Here is a 20,433-nt window from a genome sequence, read left to right as displayed (position 1 = left end):
AACACTAGGGCAAGGAAAGGGGCTTGGGGAATTCCTTCCCATCCCAACCGCTGACCGTGGCTGCTCTAACCTGTACGGACAGACAGGCTTTCCACAGCACACCCTGCCATCGCTGACCACACTTACAGAGCAATCAAAAGATTGGGAGATGACAGGAATTTGTCTGGAGGCAGCTTTGGCTGCCTTATGGCATTGCCACATGCTAAACTCGCCTCTTACCACAGCACTTTGTGTTACACTTTGCAATTTGCAGTGCTTTGTTTTGTAACTGGAAAAACTGATACCTAATTTAAATAACACAATATTTAAAACTTTTGAACCTTTGAAACTGAGACCAAAAACCCGGTATTTGGCTTTTTCTTTAGAGGTCACAAACTGGAGAACTGCACCCTTAACACGCAGTCATTTTTCCCTCTTGAGTGTATTTGTGCAGCTAAACTGAAGCTTATTTTAGCTCATAACAACACCGTAAAATCAGCGCCTTGGACAGCATTACATTTTTCACATATATCAATCCCTCTGAATAAGTGCTGTTCTAAGAAGTTTCATTTCACACGATTTAGGGCTGAAGCTTGTCATCTCCTGTTCATGAAAGGAAAATATCATCGTCCTTTTTTCAGCACAAAATACTAGAAACACTAAAGAAAAATTCGTACAGAGCTGAAAGGCCTGGTCTGCAATCCTTCCAGTGTCTGCACAGAGTACATCCGGCCCCAGCTCGTGGGAAGCTTGTGCAAGTGTTACTCATTCCTTTATGGTCAAAAATCTACTACACTGCCTTCAGCGCTCTGTTTAACCTACGGGATCTGACCCTCTGGTTCAGAGCTCGGCGGTAACAAAGGGAGTTCCAATTAAATACATGGGGTAGCCTGAATAACAAAGACCTGCTTGAGAAATAGCCAGGCAATGTTCGTGTCAAGTACGTGTGTTTATGAACAGACCGATTACGATAGGAAAGAAATTCCTCCTGTATACACAAGGATTCCGCCACCAAAGCACAGCGAAACTACACTGACTCTTCCAGAAATCCCTTGCAAGACTTAAGGCATTTTCTGACAATGCTGCAAAGTAGCACACCAAAATAGCTCTTACCGATTTAAACACACCGCGCTTTATCTCAATCGTGCTGATTTTCCTTTTACTTCCCTTAAAAAATACTAAGGTTACCCCCGCCGCCTTCCAAGGCCAGGATTATTTTTTATGTGCTTTACAAAAAACATTCACATTTACATCGACGCCAGTGGCGATGGGCCATGCGATCCCCGCAAAGTTTCAGCCAGCCCCCCTCCCCCAACAGAAAGCAACTCCTTCCATCCGCCCCTTTCGCTAAAGAGGGAAAGGATGAAGAAAACGCGGGAGAGGTAAATCCCCTTCCATTTTACAGCGTGAGACGGCAACAGCCCCGCTCGGCGCCCCTCCCCCAGCCGCCACATGGCGCCAACAAAAGGCAGCGCCAGAACAAAGGAAGCGCTGGTGCTGCAGGGCCCCGGCTCGGCGGGGCCGCTCCCGCCGCCCTCCCCGCCGGCCCGAGCGGGCCCGGGGGCGCTGCCGCCGCAGGGCCGCCCGCCGCCGCCGCCGCTCCCGCTGCTCCTGCCGCTCCCGCCGCCGCAGCGGCCGCGCCGGTCTCGGCCTGCTGCTCCCCGGCGCTCTCGGCCGCTTCGTGCCCGTTCTGGGTGGCGCCGGCCGCCAGCTGCTGCTCCGCTTCCGACATGGTGCCCCGTCCGCAGAGGCAGAGGGACGAGAGACGCCTGCGAGAGACGAGCGCGGGTCAGCGCGGCGGCTCCTCCCCGGCCGGGCCGGTCTGATCCGGTCCGCTCACACCCCTCCCCCTTCCCGCCGCCGCCATCCCGCTCGTACTCACTTTTAAAATCCGCTCCCGATAAAACTCGGGCTGACCGAAGTCTAATTAAAACCGCCCCGCCACTGGTGCTGGAGCCGATCCCGCTCGCCGCGGCTGCTCCGCACCGGCCCCTCCGCCACCGCCGCCTCCCCCTCAGACACGTACTCGGGCCCGCGCCCGCGACGCGTGGCCGCCTTTATACCGCCGGAGCCTGCGCCACACCGCAACAAGGCGCGTCCTGGTTGGGCCTTGCTGCCTGTCACTCAGGGGGTTCTGCGCTCGCTACTGGCTGCACTGCCGGGGAGGGCGGGGCCACGCGGGGAGAGGCGGGCGAGGCGGGCCCGGGAGTTGCCGGCGGGATCGGGATCGGGATCGGGATCGGGATCGGGATCGGGATCGGGATCGGGATCGGGATCGGGATCGGGATCGGGATCGGGATCGGGGCCGCGCTCCCAGCTCGGTGCGGTGCGGCCGCGGGGAGCCGGGCCCGCGGGCTCCTCAGGGAGGCTCGGGCTGCGGCCGGGGCGCCGTGCCCCGCTCGCAGTGCCGCCCTGGGTTAGCCCGGGGTGTGTTGCGGGCACTGAGTCAGTTACTCCAGGGCGAGAGGTTTGCTTAATGTTTCCAGCTCTGCTGGTTTTGCAACCGAGAGGGGCCGGAGTTTGTTGTTCTTAAACTTAGATTTGGGTATTACATAACTCGGGGCTGGAGCGCTGAGCACGTGCCCGGGCCTCAATTCCTTGTGCCCAAGGATATGTCAGCCTAGTTGGTGAGAAGTCCAGAAGGCAACTGCTCCCTGTAACCATACAATGTTTTACGGCACACAGCTCCTAATGTCGTGTTTGTCCATGCCAAAGGGGCAGATTTTGCCTTCTAGATGTACAGGTAAAGCTTACACGTCTTTAAATAAAACTGAAAGTTAAGCCCTTTGCTTGTGGGCAAGAAGTAACAATTACTACCTAACTTGGTGCAGTAATGAGTGCACACGTTAATGCTCCACCCTCTGTCAAATACGGCTTGTGGCTCAATTTTAATCTGCTGTTAAAACTCAGGAGTGCCCACAGCCATTTGTGAATTGAACCAGTGGAGAAACATTTTAAATGATCTGGTCTGGATCATGAAGCTTCAGATGAGCTGCTTTTAGAACACTTTTTATCCTAAATACAGTAGGTCAGAATTCATCTTTAGGGATGCCTGTCTCAGCATAGGGATGCCTGTCAGTAGCCAGGGTAAGGTATGCTATACACAAACTCTCAACCACAACTTTAGGCTGAACTTTGTAAAAAAAACATTCTATGAGGTCAGGGCAGTAAAGATAGTAGAGAGAGCAGGGACAGTACACTTGAAAGTTGTAATGTCCTCAGGAGAGGTTGTAGATGTTGGCTGATACAGATGCTCATCTTCATGAGAATATATTTTTATATTGTTTTCTTGTATTGAAATTTTAATAGAATGTTAGAAGCAAATAATTTTTATAAGATACCATAAATGATACTATGTCAGAGGAGCTTACCCCACATACAGCAAGGGGGCTTCTTGTGATTTTTCAAGCAGCTTTGGCTTAGATTTTAAACCCCTCAGGTCTGTACCAAAAAGATGTGGTTTGTGATTACAGCCATCTGTCTGTCAGCTAAGTGCATTCCCTTAGCCTGTGCTGACAGCCTGCCTAGTGGGACAGCACCACACCTTTGTTTGGGTCACGGGCAGCCAGGGCACAGGCTGCACGGCTGAAGTGGTGATTGCCACTGCCCTGGCTCCTGCCCACCTTCTTTGTGCAGCCTTTTGTGCATGCAGCTGTGGCAGGTGACTGCAGAAATGCATCTGTGCTGAAATTACAAGTTTACAGAGCAGAACCTGAGAGTAAACTGAAATTTGCAACACTTTGGCATGGGTCTGTTAGGCTCAGCTGATGGGTATAACCTGAGTGCTCTGGATTATATATTTATAACTTCATTTTCTTGCAAGATTCACTGCCCATAACATCTGCTTTGTATTTCATCAAGTCTTGCTAAGAACGTGTCATCTCATTGGGACTTCTACATATATTTCCCTTTCCTTTCTCTTCTCTTTTTATTTCTCCAGTTCTCTTTTTTGCTTTGCTCAACCTGTCTCGTCCTTCCCTACCACTGGCACTTTGTCAGGTGTTTTCCTGTTTCTGAATAACAGTGCTTTCTTTAAAGCCATGCTCATTTCCAGCTGCCCATTTCTCCTGGTCAGGTCCCTCTCAGTCTCCCACCCTGGCAATTCCAAGCAGCAGGCCCCAGCTGGCAGAGCTCTCTGAGATTCCCTTTTGGGGCCCTTTTATGTCCCATTTCCAAGAGCAGGATAACCATGTGGTTGTAAACTGCCTAAGCAGCCTGGTTTGAGACTGTGACTGGCCCAGCTAACAAAGTCATTTTTTATGCATCTAGACATCAAGGACTGAGAAATTTGAGCATATGGGTCGTTGTGATTATTTTTTGTCTCACCAGGCCCCATCATGCCACAGGTAATTTTAAAGAATTCCTCTGGGCTGTGACTTGGGTTTTGGTCTTGCTTTTCACTCCCCACTCAGAGACTGTGGTTAATCAAAGAAAAGTACACACATACCTTCTTGGGTGGTAATTCTCCCTATATGACACATTTACTGCTGAGAAAAGAAAAAAAAAAAACAAAAAAAAAACCAACTATCATTGTTTGCTATTTTTTAATCCTGTAATTGCTATGTTTACTCATGGTGTTGACTGAAATTCCACTGGATTTTACTTGCATATGGGCCTTCTGATCTTGGGTCTAATTCTGCTGTTTTATCAAACTTACAGTTTATGCCAAGCCCTGCCTTTGCTGTCTGTTTATATGGGTTTTGTCCCATGCCCATCTTCATTATTTCCTTCTTTCTCTTGGTCATCCTCCATTTCCTCATCATTTCTCTTCTGTTGATTTTTCTAGCTTCTCTTCTAAAAAAGAAAAAAAAAAGAAACAAAATATCATCCACTGCCTTAAAACTTGGTGTAATTTCTCTGTTTCCCACATCCTATGCCTGTCTTGTCTAAATTGATTGTAAGCATCTCAGGTCACAGACTGCCTGCTCTACACCAAACACCACATTATAGGAAACTTCTGTCTGAGTTAGTCTTTATGCACAGCATAATTAAATACATTTTATTAATAATAATAACAACTATGCAAGTAATCCCATATATTTTAATGCTGGGACTGAATGTAATGGCCCAAATAAGTATGGCAAAAAGGATTCCTTATGGTATATGGAATTAAGATGAATAGAAGATGTCTTTAAGGAGGAATTGACAATATAGTTTTAAAAAAGCCTTATTTAACCAATTGCCTCTTTTAATTTGTTAGATAAAATATTGTTATTGGTTTATTCATACATTCATTTCTTCATTGTGGTAGGACCACAGTGACTACTTGTCTCTGAGCTTGGTGGCCTCAGGGATAATCCAAGCAAGCATTAGGTTAAACATTGTCTAGAACAATGAAGCAGCAAACATATGCAAGTGTTTCTGCTCTAAAGTTTAGGTGAAAGCCTGATACCTATATGCAGTATTTATGTAGAATGTCTGTATATAGATGAGGAGGAGCTTTACAGGAAGTCAGTTGTCAGCCCCAGCCTCTGCAGGCGTTCAGCAGGAGCTCATCCTGAGCCACAAGGTGGGATAAAGCAGGAAGGTGTTTGTCCAAAAGGGCAGCGGTGGGATTCAGCTGTAGGGCTGCCAGGAAACAGGAGATGTTTTAGAGAGTGAAACAAAAGGTACAGTGAGCTTGGAGGGAAGGGAGGAGAGTCAAGCACAGTGCTCACCAATGCTCCTGCAGAAAAAGGAAAGAAACACAGGGGAAGAAGGGATTGGCAAACCATGAAGAAACAGTGACTGGAGAAGTGAAAAGTGAGGAAAAACTGCAAAAACTAAGCTGAGACATGAGCTAGATATGCTAAAAGGGCAGCGGTGGGATTCAGCTGTAGGGCTGCCAGGAAACAGGAGATGTTTTAGAGAGTGAAACAAAAGGTACAGTGAGCTTGGAGGGAAGGGAGGAGAGTCAAGCACAGTGCTCACCAATGCTCCTGCAGAAAAAGGAAAGAAACACAGGGGAAGAAGGGATTGGCAAACCATGAAGAAACAGTGACTGGAGAAGTGAAAAGTGAGGAAAAACTAAGCTGAGATATGAGCTAGATATGCTACAAGTGACTGAAGGGCCAACAAGAGATTGGCTTAAAATGGTTTGAGAAGCTTTCAGATAAGAGGAAGCAAAACCAACTTTGATGGGCATTTTGGGTAGAACCCAACAAGAAACAAAGAGGTGTGACTGGAAGAACCTATGAGGTGGCAAGAGGCACTTATACCAAAGGCACTTTTTTAATGTTTTTTAAATTATAAAAGAGACAAGCATATCTCTGTGGGTGCTAGGAATCAGAGCAGACTGAATGACTAAAGCTGTGAACAAATGAAAGAGTGAGTGTTGGGAAGATCAGGAAATGAAATGGGGTGAAGTTATCAGGGCAAGTGATGGAGTTACAGAAGACATGTTGATAAGCTTTTTGTTACTGCCACTTAGAGACTTGTAGACAGAGGAAACATGAAGAGAATATTTTATCACTTTTATCTTTACAGAAAATGGTGGGATAACAAGTAGAGGAAAACGGACAGGAAGGCTTGACAAGGGTTAAGCAGCAGCAATGAAAAGCTCACTGGGATTACAAGCGTGCAGATGAGCAGCAGAAGGAGAATTGTTTAGTTGTGAGAAGGCAGAAATGGAGGAGAGCAGGCGTGTGGGAGAGGAAGTTGCCTTGATCACAGGATTTCCGTCACTCTGCACTGCAAGAGCATGCATGGGTGGAGCAAGCAGTGAAGGTAAGCTGGTGCTGTGGGTAGGTATGGCAGCTCATCATGAAAAGAAATAAAGGAAAGAGAGCCCGTGGTGGATGGAAGTTGTATGTGTGGTAAGGTATTGTTAGAACATAGCTGCTGGAGCAAAAACATTTTTCTCTACTTAACGTCAAAATGCAAACAAAGCTAAAAGATGTGCAAGCTTAATTTTTAATCAGTTTTACTAGCTGGTATTACTTGATTAGCTTTACTTCTCTTATTTTTATAATTCTGTTCTTGTTTCCTTTTTAACAGTCTGCAAGACATTCGTTTTTGCACCTTCTTGCACTATCACAGGGCAAAGCTCTTAAATAATATTTTCCCTTAAAATGTTACTTACCTGGTGTTGCTGGGATGTAAATGCACCTGCAGCCACAATCTTTTGGTGATATATTCCATGCCAGCTAAAAATAAGTGAGACAACTAAGGTTTGTTAAACCGCTTAACAGATAAGATACAGCAGCCAGGCTATGCCCTGAGAAGTGTTCAGAATCCCAGTTGTTCATTGCATTGTAGTTATAATTTTCCTTTTTTGTTTTGTTTGTTTTCCTAAAAGCCCATCCCTGGCCTACAGAAGTTACGGAAGATGCTTTGCACCAGCCTTTTAGTTATCAGAAATATTATTTCAAGTTCTGTAAAGACAATAAATATAATGATATTAACACATTGTTTTAAGGTCAGGTTTATGGAATCCAAGTCTTTATAGAAACATTGGAGATTCTAGTACTGTTGAACAGCTTTGTTAGGGAAGCACATAATGTTATTTTCTCTTAACGTGTGGGGCCACTTTAAATTTGTGCTTCTGCATTATTAAACCATCGTGGGAAGTGCAGCAGGAGGAAACCCGGGTAATTGGCTGCAGCTCCAGATGCAGCCGCTCGCTCATTGGAGAGAGGAGGATTCTCCCCGCACTAAAATTAGACCATCCCCGCCCTCCAGAAATGCTTCTGGAAACAGGGAGGAAGTGTGGCACAGCCCGAGGAGCGGGTGGGCAGGGAGCTGGGCAGGGCCCTGCTCCCGAACCCCAGCCTCGGGCTGCGCTGCACGCTGCTTCGGGGTTCATGCCCTGGGCGGTTTAAAAAAAATGCACACGGTAAAGAAACTGCAAGAGAACCACCTTCACAGTGAAACATACGTATTAAATTCAACATTTCTTATGTAATAATAATTCTGAAGTGTTCATGCAGGCAGAGGAAGCCTTTGAACTGCTAAATTTAAGCAAGGGCTGTCAGACTTGTGCTCATTGACTTGGAAAAGAAATGACTTGCTGTATTAACTCTGAAGTAAACTAAAAAACTGGTGGACTCTTTCTATCAGCATTTCTTAAAAAATAAAACATGTTTATCCGTTATCTCTGTGAAATTGCAGTGTTTACAATGTCTTCAAATTAAATATTGGATAGGGTTAAAGAAAAAATGTCATCTGCCTGTGTTGGTGAAGGAAAGCCTGTATCTGAATTTGTCTTGTGTACTTGGAACCTTTACTTTTTAAGGTATATGAATACAATGTCAGTCTTCAGTTTTTAAATATATTTCAAGTTGGCTGCAAGGAAATAACTGCATATTTTTATTTCTTATTTCTATATTTATATTATTCACATTACTCATGAAAAGGATTCAGGCAAAATGGGTTTTTCTTACACTAAAACCAGCTTTTCCTGTAAATTTGCTATTTCCTCACCTAATCAGAGCACATAGGGTCAGCACCTATGGCTCCAAATCCTAGGGGATTTTTTGTTTTTCCTCCTTTGCCTTTTTCAGTCTGATACCATTAAAATTTAAGACCTGCACACTTGTGTTTTCCCTCCGTCCCCTTGTCAGTGTCACCTCAGGGGTCTGGGTGCAATGCCCAGTTTTGGCTGAACTCAGCCGCGAGCCCCCGGTGTTGCAGCACCTCGGATCGCAGTTTCATGAGAGCACGGTGCGGAGGGGACGGGCAGCGGGGCGGCGGAGGCAGCGCCGCAGTTATCGGGGCCGCTCACCGGCCCACGCCCCGATAGCGGGGCCAGCTGGCCCGGCTCCACCCGGGAGCGCCGGTAAACAAGGACGGGAGGTGACACCGGGGCACCCGCGCCTGAGCGTCACGGTGGGGGGACAGTGGCTACTGCACAGCCAATTCCTGCCGGCCGGCTGCCCCCGGAGAGCCGGGGAGATAGGGGATGTGTGGGGAGCAAACGCATTGGCGCCGCGGAGGTAAAATTTGGGGAAAATCCCCTGAGAACGCGGCTCCCCAGCTCTGCTTAATGCCCAGCTCATGATGGCTTAATGCACAAAACGGTGAAGGTTTCCTATTCGTTACACATTTTGTGTTAAACTGAAGTGGCACCGGTTAACCGCTGTAAGCCGCTCGCAGTGCTGAGAGCCACCATTAGAGAGCTGTGCCTCAGGGCAGTGCAGCTCCCGCCCCGCCGCCGCTGCTGAGGCGCGTCCGCAGGAAACCTGCCACAAACGCTGCCAAATGACCTGCAACGGCTGCTGGCTTTTCCTTTATTTTTTCCCCGCCAATAAATCGCGCCACGTCTCTTCATGAGCGTTTGTTGTGAGCGCGTGGCTCCCTCAGCAGTTCTGAGCGTGAGGTGAAACCGACATAAAGCTTTTGTTGTCAGGGAGGAATGAGGATTTTGAGATGCGCCCCGGAGATCACGCCACTCTGCTCTTTACACCCACACCACACACGGAGCCCATGTCAGGGCAGCCATGGCCTCCCGTGGTGTGCGCGGAGCTCGCGGCGGTCCCGACCCTGAGGCGTGCTCCGCCTCCGCCGCCATCACCGCGCCGCTCCCGGCCGCCATCTTCGTCCCGCCCCGCCGAGGCTCGCGGGCGCCATCTTGTGCCCGGGGCCGGCCCCGCCATCGCCCGGCAACGGCGGCGGGTCCGGCGGAGCCCCGGAGCCGGGATAGCAGAGCCTGGCCGGGCCCCAAGGCAGGTGCATTTGGGGGTTACAAGCGGACTTTGCAGCAGGGAGCAGCCAGGCAGGGCCTGCGTGTCTGGTGCAGGGCGGATTGAGAGAGCCAGGGAGCGGGGGGACACGGCGGGCAGGGGGCGAGGGAAGGGCTGCAGGTGCTGTTGTGTGGGGTTCTCTGAGGCTCTGTCAGGATCCCCCGCAGCGTCCTGCGCTCGCAGTTCTCTCTAAAAGGTTGAGAGAGCTGAGGGTGTTTAGCCTGGAGAAGAGAAAGTTCCATGGAAACCTTCGACCCCCTCCCAGTGCCTAAAGGGGCTCCAAAAGAGATGGAGAGGGACTTGGGCAAGGACAGGGAGAGGCAGGAAAAGGGGGAATGGCTTCCCATTGACAGAGGGCAGGGTTCGGTGGGATACTGGGAAGCAGTTCTTGACTTTGAGGGTGGTGAGGCCCTGGCACATACTGTCCAGTGTGGCTGTGGCTGCTGCATCCGTGGAAGTGCTCAAGGCCAGGTTGGATGGGGCTTGGAGCAACCTGGGATGGTGGAAGGTGTCCCTGCCCATAGCAGGGTGGAACTGCATGGTCTTCAGGGTCCCTCCCAACCCAAACCATTCCGTGATGAAAAAGAAGGTTACAAATAGAGATAGGTCTGTCAGAAACCCCCTCACTGGTTCCACCACTCACAGCACAGTTCTGTGCTCTCAGCTTGCCAGTGTGTCTGCTCAGTCAGAAAACCAGCACTTTGTCTGGAGCCCATAAATACAGAAATTAAATAACCATTGAGAAATTACCCCAAGGCTTACGGTGGACCAGCTCCAAGTCATTAGTCCCACCCACAGTCCTCGTGTGAGGATACAGATTTGGGGTTTGAAGGAGTCCACAGTGGATGGAGGGTGTAGGAGCACAGAGAGCCCACATCAGGGTGTGAGATAATGCCTCTCTCTCTTCATACACTGTCCAACTTTGTGAATAACAACATTAAATTTTGGCCTTACTTTCAACAAAATGCCTCTGCACTGAAAATGGGAATGTGAACTACAGAGTGGTAGCACGTGCAGAGAAGATCTCACATGGATTTTGTGAGGTGGGTGTGACCCTCTCTGTTCCTGGGGTTCATGGTGAGTGTCACCATAGGTGACTGTGCAGTAGACAAATTCCAAATGTCATGTGCTGGTGTCATTGCAGTACGAAAGGGGCAAGTGAATTCTAATTTAGAAGCCAGGATGGAAGTCTTAATGCCTGAACCTCAGATTTATGTGGAAAGAACTCTGGCTATCATCAAACCAGATGTCATTAATAAAGAAGAAGAAATAGAGGATCTCATTCTCCGGTCAGGATTCCACATCATTCAGGTAACAGGCTGTGCTCCAGAGAAAATAGCCGTAATTTATCAGTCAGGAAAATACTTAACTTCTAGCAATCAAGCCAGTAACTAAAAGCTTGTGTGTCCAAAAATTGATTCATGTTCTTCATGTCATTAAACATTGCTGCCAGATTCTGTGAGGAGATGCTTTTTGGTGCATGGGATGGAACAGAGCAGACCAACTATTTCGCTGACCACAGGAAAACACAGACTTTATTAATAAACTCAGATTTAGCAAACGTATGGAGCAGATGTGTGAGCTTTCCAAGGCAGCTCTTTGAAGAGTGTGTCATTCAGATCTCACAAGATTTTGTGCAGTGTGCAGCTTAGATATTAGATCATTAATTGAAGATATTAGAGATATAATAGATATTAGAGAATTAATTGAATTCGATAGCTGGCCAGTTGCAGCCTAACCAATTTTTTGTTTCCATTGTTTTTACGGAAAATAGCTTTCATGAATATTGAAATGAGCTCATGAATATTCAAAGTGCCCGGCCGGGCGGCCGCTGGGGGGCGCTGCGCCCTCGCGCCTGTGGGCGGCCGGGCCCCTCCGCCTCCTCCCCCAAAGTCTCGTTTTGTTTCGTGTTTTTCGCTTCCTCCGTAACCTTTCTGGTTGTTTTATTTATGTTTTAATATTTATTTATATTAATAAATATATATTTTTAATATATATTTATTTATGGATCTCTTGGAGCTACTCCAGAAGAGGTCATGAGGATGCTCCCTCCCCTGGGCTGGAGCCCCCCTGCTCCGGAGGCAGGCTCGGAGAGCTGTGCTTGTTCATCCTGTAGAAGAAAAGGCACCAGGGGGACCTGAGAGCCCCTTCCAGTGCCTGAAGGAGCTCCAGAGAACTGGAGAGGGACTTTGGACAAGGCCATGGAGTGGTGGGACAAGGGAGAATGGCTTCCTACTGCCAGAGGGCAGGCTTAGATGGGGTATTGGGAAGAAGTTCTTCCCCATGAGGGGGGTGAGGCCCTGGCACAGACTGCCCAGACAAGCTGTGGCTGCTCCATCCCTGGAAGTGTCCAAGACCAGGTTTGGGGTTTGAGCAACCTGGTCTAGTGGAAGGTGTCCCAGTCTGTGGCAGGGGGTTTGAAACAAGATGATTTTTAAGACACCTTTCAATGCAAACCATTCCATGTTTCTGTTGATTCAATACGTATCAGAAGATGAGATAAAACACATTATTTATTTATTTAATTGCATTGTGTTAGTAGAGTCTTCTGATGTCTGCAGTGACTTTTGACACCAAAATTATTAGGACTCTTGAGTATGTGGAACTCTCATGTTATACAAGTTTGAACTCGAAGAATGTACTTTAAAATTTTTTTCTTGGCTGTGGTTTCTGATAACTTCCCAAAGTTGTCCTGATCCTGGCCACCTGCAGGTTAGGCAGCTATTGGGAGAGTCACAAAGCACTGAATGAAAAATAGAACAATTGTGTAATTAACAGTGTGGGCTGGAGAGAAACTTGTTTAAAAGTAGAACATTATGTTGTAGCAGCTGAGTAATAAAATACTGCCCTTGTAATGCTCTTCACTTCTGTACAGTGCTCTGTCATCTGGCAGCTAGAAATTGCTGAAGTTTGCCTGGGCTAAAATCACATCTTACTCAAATGAGCTGTTTCTTTAATTAACTTGGAAAACTTTTGCTCTTTGTTACTCTCAGTCTAGAAGAGGATCCGATGTGGCTGAACCAGAGGAATTTCAGAAGTTACCCTGTGGTCTGCATTTGAAGATACGACTGCAGGAGAGGATGTTCTGCCTTTAATGCTCTAACCTGTTTCAATGTAGCAAGCCATTTTAATTATATTTTTTTTTTCTTCTACACTTTATAGAAAAGGAAGCTCCAGTTAAGCCCAGAGCAATGTAGCAACTTCTATGCAGAACAATTTGGAAAAGTGTTTTTTCCTAATTTAACAGCCTATATGAGTTCTGGTCCTATAGTTGCTATGGTTCTTGCTAGAAATTGTGCAGTCTCTTACTGGAAGGAATTGCTGGGACCATCCAACAGCCTGAGAGCTAGGATAACTCACCCTTCCAGGTAACTAACTCACTGACAGGCCTTGGACAAGTCAGTAGGATTATTTTGTCATTCTTTGGATTGAGACCAGAATTCCTTTTTTTTTTTTAATTTGTTTGTACAGTACAGACACAGGGTTCTTATCTCTCAGTTTTGTGCAACAGCTTTTCACTGCTGGTTTTTAGTATGCAAAGTTCAGCTATTTTATGTGGAATGCTGAGTGTATGAACATTAAGTTTTAGGTAGCTACTTCTTATGTTTAAAACAAAAGCCAGCCAGTGTCTTGTTAATTAGTCCATATCTACTGCTTTTCTGTGCTCTCAGGCTGCAGAGACTTGGAAGGGATTTGCAGTTGCCCTCCAAGCAGTTATTTCTTGTTTTCAGCTTAAGAGCACTCTTTGGGACTGATGAGCTGAGGAATGGGCTCCACGGCAGTCTCAGCATCTCCTCAGCAGAGAAGGAAATTCGATTCATATTTCCAGAAGGTAAAATGGTGCAGTTGGTTCACTGCCAGTCGTGGGGAGGATGGAGTTCTTCCCTCTCCTGCCCTGACTCCAGATACAACTGATTAGGAGAGGTTGGGTTTGTTTGCTTTACAGGATTGTGCGTCTCTTTATGTGTAAGCTGACATTTTCTGCTATGAAAGGCTTACCAAAAATCTGTCTGAAGAGCCAGTGTATTTACAGAGATTGCTTCCAGTTTTTAAACTCTGCTCTGGTAAGTGGAGCAGTCAAAGCTGGTAAATAAGAAACAGGAAGCTGTTATACTCCAGTAAGTGTTTCTGGCACAGTCAGCCTTGGTTGACTTGACAAGATTGACTCTTTCCTTGGATTCAGGCGGAATAATTGCTATTCAGAAGCAGCTGGATGCTCACATGACAGTGCAAATCCAAAGTTAAGGGCCAGAGAAAAGGGCCTTAGAACCTGGAAAGGCTGCCAGAGGATCTCTGGTTTGTAATGTAGCAGGATTTGCTCTTTGACAGAAAGATGCAAGTGAAACTGCTAGAATAAAGAGTCTACTGATACTTTTTGTCAGCTGTATCAGTGAGTTTAATAAAAGATGTTGCAGTTCCTTACAAACCTTACCCATTGTGTAAACCATGTCTCTTCTCACCCTGACAATCAGAGCAAGACTAAGGGTGAGATTTTTAGGGTCTTCAGAAACCAGCTTCACACTGGAAGAATAAAGTGCTAAACATGGGATATACTGTTTCTCTTCTGCACCAAATTAATCTTCAAGGATTCAGGTTTTCCCCAGATGATCTGATTTCCTCCCTTTTCATAATAGCCTATAATTAGTAAAATTACCTCAGGGACACAGTAAAGAAGTTTAGGGAGTTTCTTTGCAGTTTGTTGTGGGAGAAGCTATAAAACCCATGATGTACTATTAACTTACTAAGGAAAAGAGCAGCTCACATATAAACAACCTTTGAAAGAATGTTTGGTTTAATCACTCTAGAGGCTGCTTTCTAACACCTGTGGTTCTCCTTGCAGCAATCTTGGAGCCAGTTCCCACTGGCCAGAGGGCTCGGGATTACCTGAACCTGTATGTGAAGCCCACGCTGCTGGCAGGGCTCACTGCCCTGTGCAAAGAGAAGCCAGCAGACCCCATGGTACGTGCCGGGTCCAGCACTGCTGCCAGCCCTGGGACCCAGTCACTTGCTTTAGGAGCTCCCTGTTCCTAGCAGAACGGCTCTGTGGGTGAAGAGCTGCGCTGTTTTAGCTGTCAGCTGATTGGCTACTCTAACATTCGGTTTCAAGAAGTTGATTTGTTTGTTAGAGATGACACAAGAGTGTGTTTTAGTGCCTAAACAAAACCAGTTTTCTTACATCTGCAAAAACATGGTTAATGTATCTTTGTGTTCTTAAAACTCCAGTCATTCACACCAGTACTTATTTAAGCGTGCAGATAATTAATCTGTGCAACAACTTGCTGGCAGTTGTGGATTTGCATCATTATCACATTTATAATCAATATTGCATTTTTCTAAAGGATACTTTTCAGAAAAAAAGGCCTTAAAAATCACTTGGGGGTGTTCCTATGAGCTGTGTGATACACATGAGGCCATGTTTAATGTACCTTGATTATTCCAGCTTTGTACCCTGTTTACTTTATCTGTATGTCTGGCACTGTTACCATAGAAATCTAGAAAACAGAGATGGAGTCCACTCCTTTGCCCAAAGGCCAAACCAGTTGTATCTGTTCCTAACAAATGTGTGTCTGGCCTGTGGTTTAGCACTCCAAATGATGGAGAATCTACAGTCTCCTCAGGCATTTTGTTTCAGTGCTTAATTATACTTGTTAAAAGCTTTCACTAAAAGATAGCCTAAATCTCCTGGCTCCAACTTTAAGCCCATTACCTTTTTTCCCCCTTTTACTATCCTCAAAAGACATTGGAGACAATGTAATATATTTTCTCTTTTTTTTAGCAACCTATTGCATATTTGAAAGGTATTCCTATTTTCTTTCCCTTCAGTCTTCTCTTTACTATATTAAGTACTGATTTTTTTTTTTTGCATGTTGTGTCTTTCTAACTCATTTATTTTGGCTTCCAGTTAATCTGCATTCTTAGCACAATTTTCTAGTCAATTACGAGGTATCTAATAGGGACTTAATCGAGGCAACTCTTTCCTTCCTTTCTTGTAGGAAAGCTGTATGAAGCAGTGTCAGCAGCTTTGCTAAAAACGTTCTCTTTGCACCTTCTTTGTTGTCCATAATGTCTGTGACCTTGTAACAGAAGGCAACTAGTGCTGATTTTATACTGCTTCAGAAATAGATATTGCCTATTGCTTTTCAGTTTGTTTTCTGCTAGGTGGCTTACAGGGAGACTGTTGGGTTGCTTTTTTTTCCAGTATCCTTTTCTTCTTTCCTTTCCTTTTGCAGATGGCATCAGAAAGTGTCTGTGCACTCAGAAATACTTGCTGTCAGCACAGAGGTTGTCTCATCCAGTTCCTTAAGTGACAGGATACATTTATTTGGTTCAAATGATTTGAGGATTTCTTTTTTTTCTGAAGTAGTTTTCCTGAGGGGTTTTGTGTTTTGGGCTATTTTGTTTGTTTTCCGTTTCTGTCTCGGGTTCTTACGACTGTGCTGTTGCTTTACCTGTCCTAGTGCTCTGCTTGGCTCTCCCTTTGCAAACCTTTTATTCGTGGTAGTAAAAGCAGAGTGTTGCTTACCTTCCCTGTCTGCTGTTCTGTCAGCTCTTCACAGTGTGGTATGAAGTTTGTTGTTCTCAGCATTCCAGAAACCAGTCGTCAACAGCCTTGTGAAGTAAATAAGGATGTGTTAAAAACTTTGCTTTACAAGTGGAGAAATCGAGGCAAAAGGTTAATTTGCCTAAGGCCAGGCCCAGAGTGCCAGATGGAATTAGGGCTCAAGGCATTCCTGCCGCCCACATTCTCATTTATGCAGCGTGCTGGAAAACTTTAAAGATGAATTTCAAAAAGTAACCATGATTTGGTTTTACGTCTCAGGTACTGTAAGGTGATTCAGTGCAGAAGGCTGGCACTCTTAATGAATGATTACTGGATGAAGTATCTCTGAGTGTTGTCAGCAGTAATATTTCATTAGGCAGTTTCATGCATATTGTGCAGCAGCATTCCAAAACAGAGCTGGCTGAATTATTTGAAGTATGGCTCAAATGGTCTTATATTTTCACAAAGATAAACATTGCCAGGACAAGTTGTCTTCTAAAGGTCATGGTGCATTGTTCAAAAGCAGTATAGGCTGTGAAGATTTAACAGAACATTTTTAAAAACCACATCATCTGCATGTCCATTTCTTTCTAAAAGAGCTGAATTTTGCAGCACAGTAGGAGAATATCTCTAGCAGAGGTTTCAAATAATGCTTTTATAATATTCTTCTGTGAACTTAATAGAAAGCAACAGAAAGCTGAAAACATTTATGTTTTGTTTTTTTTGTTCACAGATTTGGCTTGCTGACTGGCTGATTGAGCACAATCCTAATAAACCTAAGCTGCAATATCGCATCTCTCAGAAACAGCATTGGCAGTGAGAGCTTGGTGGAAGCCATCTCACACATTCCAGTTTATAGATGTGTATTGTCATTTTTGGTGTGTCCTTTGACTGTATAAGCAATACTGTCTAAAGTAAATGCATTTGTCATAACTGCTTGTGTCCTCATGGGATAAATAACCCTACACTTAACCAGATGCAGTGGTTCTAGTACCTTCTCTACTGACAAAGTGAATGTAGAATTACACAATAAATTTATGCCATTGGGTGATTAGACAATGTTGTCAGTGGGTGTGACTTACTGCTTTTGCCCGCATTTTTCTTAGTTTGGCAGTGTGGGAGAACAAAATCATTCACAGCAGAGTGGATTCCCCAATGAAATCCACCTGGCCTGTGCTTTGCGAAGCCAAGGGTTGTGTTTCAGCAATTTTTTAGCATAAATGCAGTTATGAAGGGAGGTACTTGGATATAATGTAGAAAACAATTACTGGAGGCATATTAGCAACTTTGGAATTTTAATTGCTGATTACATCACCCAGCTAAGGTTGTCCTTGAGGATGATTCACTTAAGTCTGATGTATTTTGTCAGAATATAATTCGAAGGACTTATTTGAAGGTACATTCAATGCACCTTTCCCATTTTGGTGCAAAAGGCTCAGGGACTATGAATAACAGGATGTCTTTTAGTCAAGGACTAAGGTTGTCTTCCAACATTTGTTTGCAATAAAGGTGCTTAATTGGAACAGCTCACCTTAAGAGTGTTTTCTGTGTTCTCCTGCTCCTAAACATACACAAATTTCTGTTTTCCTCAAACTTTTTGTATGTTCTGTTGAAGAATTTCACAAGAGTGCTCTTCCACAGGCAATGGCTTAATCCCATGCTATTGCCTTTTATGAAGTAACTAAACTGTTTTTTGGGGATGTGGGGCTTTTTAATTTTCTTCAAAGAGCTGTACTTACGCTGTTAACTTCAAGCTTTGTGTCTTATGGTTTGACTGGCTATAATGAAGAAAACAGTGTAATTTTCATAACTGAAATAAGAGCATGCTTGACGAATACTAAACAAACAAGCAATTTCATAATTTGTTTCATGAAAAAACTTGCTTCGCCAATTTGAGTAATTATGAGAAACATAAGTCATTTTTCTGTAACATCAGACTTTGTCGAAGTGAATTGTTTATCCTCTCAGTGGAACAAGCCACTATTGCCAGCCCAGATAATAAACATTTAGAAACTGGCCCCTACAGTACCAAGACCTAAAAATCTTGGGACTGCCAAGATAAGGAAAAAAAAGAAAGCTCAAACCCTCAAATAATGAAGAATAAAAGTATGAGGTGGTTAGAAATACAGTAAACGGATCTGTTTTCAACCAATTTATTCTGCCTATAATTATTGTCCCCATATGTGTCTGATTTCTCCAATTACAGGATGGTTGTGCTTTGTGGTTTTTTGTCAGCCAAATAAAAAAATGGATTTTCTGAAGATGCCAGAAACTAAAATTCGGTGAATTCACAAGGCATTCCCCTGTATTTTGTTAGTTACTATGATATTTGTGTGCTTATTTTGATGTGCTACTGTTTGACAATAAATACATCCTTAATGTTCCTGCTGGAGTTTTCAGTTTTGCTTTTGTGCCAGAGATGCGTTATGTTGGATGAGAGTAGGTGGGTCCTTACCCGGGGGTGGGAGAAAGGACAAGGGCAGATGGTGTTGCAAGTGTCACCTTTGTCACCCACACAATACAGACTCTCATTCAGGTGTTCATCTATCATGGAATTATTCTCTAATGTTGGAGCTAACACCTTCCATTGCTGACTGGTATTTGCTTCCATTTTCCTAAGAGAAAGGTGGAAAGAGAGAAGGTGCCTTTATCCCATGGGTGCCATCCTGACTCGCTGTGTCCCTGCACTCAGGACAAGTATTGATCAGCAGATGTCACAGCTGAGATCCTGAGGAGCCTGCATTAATGGGAGGGATGTGGGCAGAGGGTCAGTCCCGGGAATGAGGAGTGGCTGAGCAGCCTGATCCCGTGGGGGGAGCTGTGACACCACAAGAGAGGCTGCTGGGCCATGTGCTGCTACATTTCTTATGGACTTCAGGTTTTTTGTTTAGCCCAGAGTGGTACAGGCTTGGCCAGGGTTATAAATCTGTAGCACAGAAAATGTAGCTTTGGAGAAAAAGCCCTGATTGACTGAAAGATGTGTTCCCATTCGATGTCAGCAGGGTGAGATATTCTCTGTGGGAACGAGTGACCTGTCCTCTCCCTCTGTCAAGTCAAAAACTAATTACCTTGCCTTTTGAGTTCTATTGGGCATTTTTAACTTAGAGGGAGTTCATTTTAGTTTTACTGCCTGAGTGCTGGAATAGAGCTATGTCCATAAAATGAGCAGTTCTGCTTCCCATAATTCTGTTTTTTCAACAGAATTCCTCCTGGAACTTTGCTTGTCATATGCTTGCTATCACCTGCTCTGGAAGTTGTTCTTGGAGCTATACAGATTGAGCTAGTCTTGAAGTATGTGACTGTTCAGCCTTCCTGTCTCACAAGGGATTTATTATCTTCAGGAAGAGTTAACCTGCCAGGAGCCTTGGACATACTTTAAAGATGGCAGAAGCCTCAGTCAAAGGCAGTTTCCCATTGCCTGCATCAATCAGAGCGTTCCAGCGTGCCAAGCTTCTGAAATGAGTCACTGGCCAGAGCTTGGGACTGTCATTCAGGAGATTTAAGATTGTTTCGTGGAGATTTGCAAACCCCTGCTTTCCTCGTGTAGGAAAAGAAGATTTATGTTTATTCTTTCATTTAAGCTATTAATCCTGACCATCCTTTAAACAACAGTTGATGAGGGTCAGTGTTCATTCATTCAGTCAGAGTATTCAGATCAAGATGATTTGTGTTCTGCACAGTAAATGTTGGCTATTTTTGATGGTACCCAACAACAGCTCATCCTCTGAAAATGAGAGTGGTTCTTCAGTTTCCTTTAAAAAAAACCAAAATCAGAAGATAAATATTTTTTTGTTGGAAAGACTTTTTGCACATCATAAAAAGATCATCATAAAGAGGTAACTTGCAATTGTTTTTGCAGTGCTGTTTCATTTTAGTAGCTTTGTCATTGGACTAGAAATAGGACTTCAGCCCTCTCTACTCAAAGCAAAGCTGTTTTGCTTTACTCAAGCAGACTTGGCACAAGCCAGTGTGGCAGTGTCACCAGCACCATCGCAGCAAAGAGGTGCCTCCTGGTTCTGCTGCTAGTGAAACAGGAAAACCTGCTGCTTTAGGATGGTCCATCAAGAGCAGCTGCCTGCACCCAGAAACCTCCCCTGGTGTGGATGAGCTCCCCCGGGTGTGGAGCGTGTCAGCAGCGTGACTGATGTGTGCAGTCTCCTTGGGGGGATGCCTGTCAAATCATTGTCATGCTGCCTCCTGCCAAGGCAGCATGGGGACACTGCCAAAGCTCAGGGGAGAGCTTTTTGTTGGTCT

General features: G+C 45.2%; 1 protein-coding gene across 4 annotated transcripts; it reads left to right on the top strand.

Annotated features, from left to right (window-relative positions):
* Nucleotides 1-8,675: 8,675 nt before the first annotated feature.
* On the top strand, nt 8,676-18,566 carry NME5 (NME/NM23 family member 5). Of its 4 annotated transcripts, none has more exons than XM_039701267.1 (8): nt 8,676-8,891; nt 9,305-9,624; nt 10,639-10,681; nt 10,783-10,949; nt 12,801-13,006; nt 13,370-13,470; nt 14,479-14,597; nt 16,913-18,566. In XM_039701267.1, exons 4-8 carry the CDS (start codon nt 10,821-10,823, stop codon nt 16,997-16,999), a joined length of 642 nt encoding a protein of 213 aa, XP_039557201.1. In that variant the 5' UTR covers nt 8,676-8,891; nt 9,305-9,624; nt 10,639-10,681; nt 10,783-10,820; the 3' UTR covers nt 17,000-18,566. The 4 variants fall into 4 exon arrangements, with proteins under 4 accessions (XP_039557201.1, XP_039557202.1, XP_039557200.1 ...); XM_039701266.1 differs by having other exon boundaries at nt 8,678-8,891; nt 9,305-9,620; XM_039701268.1 differs by lacking the exon at nt 9,305-9,624.
* Nucleotides 18,567-20,433: the final 1,867 nt, after the last annotated feature.

This window comes from Passer montanus, unplaced genomic scaffold (assembly GCF_014805655.1).
Source record: "Passer montanus isolate IOZ18808 unplaced genomic scaffold, ASM1480565v1 scaffold15, whole genome shotgun sequence".
Lineage (NCBI taxonomy): Eukaryota > Metazoa > Chordata > Aves > Passeriformes > Passeridae > Passer > Passer montanus.
The sequence above is the reverse complement of the archived record's forward strand: the minus strand, read 5'-3'. Positions and strand labels throughout refer to the sequence as shown.